Raw genomic sequence first — 7,742 nt, 5'->3', positions numbered from 1 at the left:
TGTAGAAATATATGTGGAAGTACAAAATGTTTGGCATGAGTTGGCAATGTGTAATTGTCTGTGCCGAGGCGCACCGAGCACAGCCAGTGTCGGGGAGACGCGCGCACACAGGTAATCCCGACACAGCGTGTGCCCGACACCCGGCGCGTCCCCGCAGCGCGCCACCGCCGTGCCCGCGCAAGTGCGGAGCGGGGGCGCGCATGATTGAGCCGGAGGAGCACGGCGGCAGCGAGCAACAGAGACAGGGCTTCATCTCCCATTTTGTGCGGTTATTTGAAAACGACGAGCCGGTGTATCACTGCCTTCTGGAGCGTTACAGTGCTCCTGTCCGGTTATTTTATTTATTTGTTTTTTAATATATATATTTGAAACGGAAACAATTCACCGGTAGGTCTTGTTTGGGTTCCTTTTATTGCTCTAAGAGACGGGGTATCCAGTTCGTTGTTAAGACAAATGAATCATTCATTTAAATGTGTGTGTATATATATATATATATATAATCAGTAATCAAAAATGTATTCTCAGGAGCTGAACGTGTGTGTGTGTGTGTGTGTGTGTGTGTGTGTGTGTGTGTGTGTGTGTGTGTGTGTGTCTGTCTGTCTGTCTGTCTGTCTGTCTCTACACATTAGTGTCGTGTGTTCGTGGAGGAAGCGTGGATTCGGTCAACGAGCAGAAACCGTTATTGTTGAAATTCAAATACGTGGATGTAAGTCTGTCACCGGACATGACCTAAATATATATGAATTAGCATTGTTAGTAGCTCGAATAATCACCTACACCGAGAACAAAGCGTGCTCGGTCGTGTTATTTATTTGTTCATATATTTATTTAGCCAATGTATGGTTAAGGATGGGGACTGTGCTTTTTATTTTCTTTGTACACTAGCCTATCCAGTAAGTAGTAGCGTAGAGGTATTTTTTATTTGTATTTTTTTATTTATGTTTGTATTTTTTGACGAATGGATTGAAATGAATTCAAAGCGGTAATGGAACAGGCGCATTGATCTTAAAAACGCAAGCATCTGGTTAAAGACATTTCAATATTTCGATACATAAACATGTTGTGATTTTGATTCTCTTAGTAGACACAGTAATGGTAATTTGAACATTTCTGTTCCCTGCTGTTTCAGACAGTGTGAAGAAGTAATATCTACTGTATCCTTTTAGAGGGTCCTACTGTACTGTGCTGTGCTGTACTGTACTACTGTTTACAACCGGGAGGATTCTGCTTCTGCTCCCTTGCCATAAGTCTGCGTCGGTTTCTTTGTTCAAATGTGCTATTAATAGCTTGTGTGATTTTATAATATATGGGTGTACGTATATATGTGTGTATGTAGGCCTACGTATATGTGTGTGTGTGTGTGTATGTATGTGTGTGTCACACACACACACACACACACACACATTTTGTATTTGTGTGTGCGTGTGTGTATCAATCAATTTGTATTTGTATAGCGCCCTTTGCAGGGTAGCCACAGAGAGCTTTACAGAGTGGTAATCCTGCAACAAACATACAGCAAAATAAATTACAATACAATAATATAAATAAAAATACCTTTAACAGTTTAAGTGATCTAAAATAAAGTACATTAACATTTAAATAAATAAACCATTAGGCACGGAAGAGAGAAAATCAAAACCTCCTATGGATGGCATGTAGGGGAAAATAAATCTCCTGGGGGGCCACGGCTTAAGGCCCAGGCCTAATGCTTGCCTCCCCTCCAGGCAATATAGTTGTTATAGCAGCAACTGGGGTAGGTTGTGCCATGTTGGCCTTCCACGGTGAGGCACGAGGTGCCTCCTCAGACCCTCAGAGGGGGATATTGCTTGGAAGAGAAAATAAAATTGTGCTCAGATGCTGATCATGCAATGCAGGACATCTCCAAAAACAATTGGGCATTGCATGTACATGGCACACCAGCAGCACTATGGGCTAGAAAAACAAACTAAAAAAGAGTCTTCAGCCGTGATTTAAAGGCTATGATAGAGGGGGCTTCTCTTACATTGGCTGGAAGATCCTTCCACAGTTTCGGTGCCCTATAACTAAATATAATGTTTAACTACTGCTTGTTGTTACTGAAGTATATTGTGTGCTTCCGAGTGCTTTATTTTGGGTGTTTCCAGTGTGCATACCTGTCAACATTCCCTGCGTTTGTGGGCATGATGAGGAAGACATCAGAAGAATGTTATTTTGTGGGTTACTGGTGTGTCTGCAGCTTCGTTACTTCCACAAATGGTGTCCTTTCTCAGTATACCGTGTGATGTATCACTCCAGGTCCCCACACTTTAGATGCAAAGCAATAGCTGTGTCTGGATGTCAGCTGGATATGCTTTCCCTGTGTGTGTTGGAATCTTTATTTAGGGACATCTGTTCATCATTGTTTCCAATTTCAGTGGGCTGAAATGCCAGCTTTTCTGTTCAGCCCTTCTGTACCAGTGCTTGAAGTGTGCACTCTAATGCAACTTGAGGGGCTGTGGGTTTTTGATTCTGGCTACAGAGAGCTGCACTGAAGCTCGCTGGAGATGAGGTTGTCCTTAAATCTGCTAATAATTTCAGCCAGCACTAGCAGCAGCGCCCTTATTTGTTTTGCAAAAACTGTCTTCTCTCTCTCTCTCTCTTGCATTGCAAAGTTCACTTTGTATTTTACTGAACAGGAGTTTGCTTTTAGGGTGGGAAGCCTGGCAGGAAACCCTGCTGTTCCAGTTGCTTGTGAAGATGTCAGCTCTTTAATCACTTGTTAACAGTTTAGAAACAAAATGTGCCTTACACCAAGAGTTTTCCTAAAATCACTAGGTAAACTAAACCAGCATAGTAACCTTGGCTAAGACTGGACAGGCTTTTGCTCTGTATAGGAGTGTCGGAGGGTTTGAGTGAGTTTTGACTGTATATATAGGCCTGTGGCAGGGTTCATACTGTTACTTCTCTTCCCCCTGGCTTGGTCAGCAGCTGCCCTGCAGCAGAAGCATTGACACTTGATCAGCAATCTCTGCATCTCTCACAGGAATCCCTGTCTGAGAACCCAGCACCTCTCAGAGGTGTTCGAGAGGCAGAGAGGCTTGTGGTGGTGGGAGCCATTCATGTGTAATCCCCCTATTGATCAGCAGATCAGAGAGCACCTGCGGTGGCTATGCTCTGCACCCTGTGTGGGCTTTTACAGGCTGCATTCCAGATACAGCACTTCACTGTGGTACTCTCTTATGATGAGCTATTTATTTAAATCCTTCCTGTGTGGAGAGGCAGGAGGAGAGCCTGGGAGTCAGGGTGAGTGTTTGAGAGAGAAGAGTGAGAAGTACTGTTTGGAATTACAGTAAAGAACCTGTTTTTTTTTTAATTTAAATTGATTATTTTAATGTTTTTATTTTGATCAAGGAGTTTGTCTTTTAAACAATATAAACAGAGGTTGTGTTACTGGCAGTTCTATCTAGTTCTGCACAATGTCCTTCCTTTAAACATCTCTTAGAGAGAGAGAGAGAGAGAGAGAGATTCTTCACAGACTGTGTCAGACTGTGCCGCCATAAAACTCCTCTGTGTAACAGTCAACCCTAATAAAACCACCAACAGATGTTCAGTGCCCTGTGCGTCTAAGTCGCATGCTCGGAGCCCTGGGAGATCCAGTTCTATGAACGTCAATGTTTCTGAGAATCGGAGAGTAGACCCAAACTAGCTCTAGAAAAGCTGTGTTGTCTTGGCAAATGCTTCTCCTCCTCTTTTTTTGTCTTCTATTCAATCCTGAAAATGTTTTAAGTAACACAAACAGTGCTCCACATATGGTCTAACTCTGAATGCCCATGTGTGTTTTATGAAATGCGAATTGTGGCATGAAAGTCTGTAGGCCCTCCACTGCGCAGTGTGGGAGTCTGTCTGCCTTTCAGCTTGTTCCCAGAAACAGTACAGTGTGTGTGAAAGGGGAAACAGGCTGCACAAAAGCACACTACTTTGGCAAGATCTGAACTAAAACCCTCCTGTTGTCATCATCACTTTGTGAGATCTTTCGGACACTTCCAAGCTTAAACATTTTTAGTATATTGGTTATTGTTTTTTCAATTTGAGAAGCTTGTGCTGTTGATAAAATTGGGGAAGTATGAGATTTCGGTTTGCCAGTGCAAAAGGTGACTTGTTGATTTTATTTTTTAACTGATGAGTGCTCTCTGCCTACCTCCCTGGCCCCTAGTCCAGCCCTCTCTCCCGCACACACCCGCCAGGCTGTGTGTGCCCTGAAATCCCACTAAGACTCTAAAACTCCAATTTACACAGGATCAGCTAACTCAGCCCACAGTCTGTCGAGCCTTCCTCTCCATCCCTCTGCTTCCCACAGCAGGGTTCAGCGTGGTCAGCTGGCCCAGGGCACAGACCAGAAACGGGCAGGTAGGGACCGCAGGTGCAGTCATTTGGTAGCAGGCAATGGCAAAACATAGTGTCCTGGCAATGCTGTTTGTAAACCAAAGCTGACTGAGGAGTGTGTGAGCATGGAGAAGTGATATTTCATAGCTTTTATTTCCTTCATATAATTGTGCTGCTGTTATCATCCAAGTGCTGCAATGTTTTTTTCTTATCCAGTGGGTTAGTTCAGTCTGCGAGTCTCAGTATTTCACTCTAAGGCTGGGCGATATTGCTGAAAAATTTAATCTTTTTTGTCAAACGTATGGACAATTTGCAATTTAAATCTCAATTTGTTTTTGTTTTTCTCTTTTCAAACATGTAAGTATTTTATGTATTAAATAATAATATCAGTTAGGCCTTCATGTGCATTAACAAATAACACATTTTATACAATTAAAAAAGGACTCTAGTATGCTATCCCTGTAAAAAAAAACATTTGTGTAAGAATAACAAAAGAACCACAACGTCATCATAAAAAAATGCTATCCTTAATTTTTTTTTTTTTTTTAATTGCCACATGAGAACATTTGTCTAACAGAACAATGTTAATTTAGTTACACTGCATGTTTCTGTTGCAGGTGCTGGAATAGGTTTGTCGTTCTTCCACTTTTACTTGCAATAGACTTTCTACAAACTATGCACAGCACAGTGGTTTGCTCAACGTTGTACTTCGCAAAACCGAACCACTTCCATATCACTGATTTGACAGTACTGACTTTTTTCTGAACTGTGTGTGTCTGACTGACTGGCAATAGATACAGGTGGAGAAGCAGTGTACTTTGCAGAAGTGGGGTATGAAAGTTGGACTCTACTGTTGAATGCCATGTAATTAGTACAAAATATGATGCAGAATTTGTGCACATTATAACATAAAATCTCAATTTCGTGATTTAAACATTTTACATATGGTGCAAAAACATAAGTTCAAATGAATCAAAATAATTTGATTTATCACCCAGCCCCATCTCATTCTTTTTCTCTCTGTCATCAGCTGCGTGGTGGGGGTGTGAAGATGGTGGTTCCGGAGAGTGGCACGGCAATTCAACCCCCAGATCACGGTGACGCTGGCATGGGGGAGGTCCCAGGCCCAGAGGCAGGGACGGAACTGCAGGAGGTACGTAAGCTGCAGGAACTGGTGAGGCGCCTGGAGATCCAGAACAAGCAGCTGCGCAACCGGGGGGGCAGAAGCCTTCTGGGTGGGGCAAACAGCAACCTAGCTGTAGCAGGCAACATCAATGAAAGGACTTTGGGGGAGTGCCCTCTCTCTGAGGGAGTGACCAATACTGCAGTGCCCCTCAGGCCGGGAGATGACAACATCAACCTCAGCAGCACGAACTGCGAGCCGCCTCCGCTGCAGGACAGCAACAGCAGTGGTGATGAGTCCTCGAACCTTGAACCATGTGCCGTCAGGCAGGAGGAGGAGGAGGAGGAGGAGGAGGAGGAGGAGGAGGAGGAGGAGGAGAGTGCATGTGCGTGTGGCAGTAGTGGCATCCTCAGCAGTTGCCTGCACTTGCCTCGTAATGGGCAGGGTTGTCGCGAGAAGGGCCAGTTGCAGCAGGCACCTTGCCTGGACTGTGCCAGCCAGGACCTTGAGCTGCATGGTGAGGACGGCACGGGCACAGAGGACAGGCTCTGTCCTTCAGCCCTGGATGAAGTGGAGGTACTGGACCTGGAGGACTGTGAGGAGGCTGAGCATGAGGACAGCTGGTAGGTCCCTTCCCCACCCGCCTTTTCTCCCTCTGCCAGGTTTCTGCCAGAGACATCATCAGGGCTGACTGCGACTGTGGTTACCAGTCAGGCTGTTATATTTGAGTTCTTGTGGAACGCCCTGTGGTGCTTGTGGGTCAGAGTGTGAGGATATCCCCTTTTTTGTATTGTGTTTATAAAGGGGGTTAAATTAAGCGATACAATTACACATCCAAGTGTATGCATTAAACTGTCACAGTTCAGAGGCTCTTGGTCTTAAGAGACTGCGCTGTATTTTGGCTCCCAGTAACATGATGACATTGTTCTGAACCCCAGGGCATTTAACTAATTTGTTTCTGAACATGAGTACTGTGTAATTGAACAGTTTTATTCAACATTATTATTTATGAAAACAATAACATGGTGTAGAGTAGCACCAGTTGTTTGGGGGGTTGAACATAAATGTGATGTGGCAGCCTTTATGCAAATGGTCTTAAAAAGTGAATCAGTTGATATGGCTTTGCTGAAGACATGATTATTTCATTTTATTTATATTTATTTATTAATATTTGCTGTGCTTACAGTTTTTAGTCCTTATTATAAAGAAATAGTGGAGATGTGTGGAGAAACTCGACGACTTTGGTTGTTTACTGAATGGAGGTCAAAATTATTGGTCGATGATTTTTTTTTTTTTTTTCCTTCCAATATTGCCTGTGTATTATTTGTCATGTTATTCCAATTACAGTGGAGTCAAATGAGTGGAGATTATTTAAAGTAAAAAAAAATAACAGTATATTTTCAGGTTACCAAATCCTAAATCCAGTATCTGAGAGAGCTGCATCTCCCTTCTCCCCTCTCCTGCCAGGAGAATCACTTCCCATAATTTCCTCCCACCAAGGGCTTAGACACAATCTCCCAGGTGTTCTTCTGTGCTTAAGTTTTAATCGGCTCATTAAGGGTCATTGCGCCCTCCTCCTAGCAAACACTGTGTGAATGCCTGGTTCCTGCAGCTCCCGTCTAAGCCTGGGCTGTGTGAAAGGCCTCCTTGAGCTGTGAATGACCCACTCTGACTTAGGGCTGGGTGATATGCAGTTTGTATCTTCTAAAAATACACTGTGTATCTCTATTTCTTTTTTCTCCAAACAAGCTACAAAATAACACCAAAGACATTCAGACAACAAGTCTTTCTTTAATCATGAAATATGCAAAACTAACGAATACCACATGCCAGATTGTCATGTTAAATATACAGCTCTGGAAAAAATTGAGACCACTCCAAGTTCAGAAATCAATGTTAAGTGGTCTTTCTATATACAGCTCTGGGAAAAAATATTTTTTTACCTGACTTACATTAAAAACCTGAGTATATTATATACTCCTCTAAAAACAATACGCAAAATGCTTGCTCTCATACTACATTTTGATGAAAAAGCACAGAATACACTCAAGCCTGCAGAATAGACATTTATGAAGCCCGCAGAATGCAACACATTACAGCGGATGTGTTGCATGATTATGATTACTTTTGTTGTTGTTATTATGTGATATACACGCACAGTATTATTTACTATCACATAACAACATTACTAACATTACTATAACACAAGTAATAGTAATCACACAACACGTGCTGTAAAATAGTGTAGATTCAAGCAGATCTAACACATCCGGGTTTA

At 42.8% G+C, this 7,742-nt stretch overlaps 1 protein-coding gene across 3 annotated transcripts in view; it reads left to right on the top strand.

Annotated features, from left to right (window-relative positions):
* The first annotated feature begins 204 nt into the window (after positions 1-204).
* The window catches only part of LOC136760090 (SLAIN motif-containing protein-like), a 42,930-nt gene continuing 35,392 nt past the window's right edge, over positions 205-7,742 (top strand). For 2 of the 3 annotated variants that reach the window (XM_066715343.1, XM_066715341.1), the window contains exons 1-2: positions 205-387; positions 5,372-6,087. In XM_066715343.1, coding sequence (XP_066571440.1) covers positions 5,393-6,087 — 695 coding nt within the window. In that variant the 5' untranslated portion in view covers positions 205-387; positions 5,372-5,392. The remainder of the gene's footprint in view (positions 388-5,371; positions 6,088-7,742) is intronic. The other variant, XM_066715344.1, reaches the window with a different exon arrangement.

The sequence above is a fragment of the Amia ocellicauda genome, chromosome 10, assembly GCF_036373705.1.
Source record: "Amia ocellicauda isolate fAmiCal2 chromosome 10, fAmiCal2.hap1, whole genome shotgun sequence".
Taxonomy (NCBI): domain Eukaryota; kingdom Metazoa; phylum Chordata; class Actinopteri; order Amiiformes; family Amiidae; genus Amia; species Amia ocellicauda.
Note: the sequence above shows the minus strand (reverse complement) of the source record. Positions and strands in the feature narration are given on the sequence as shown.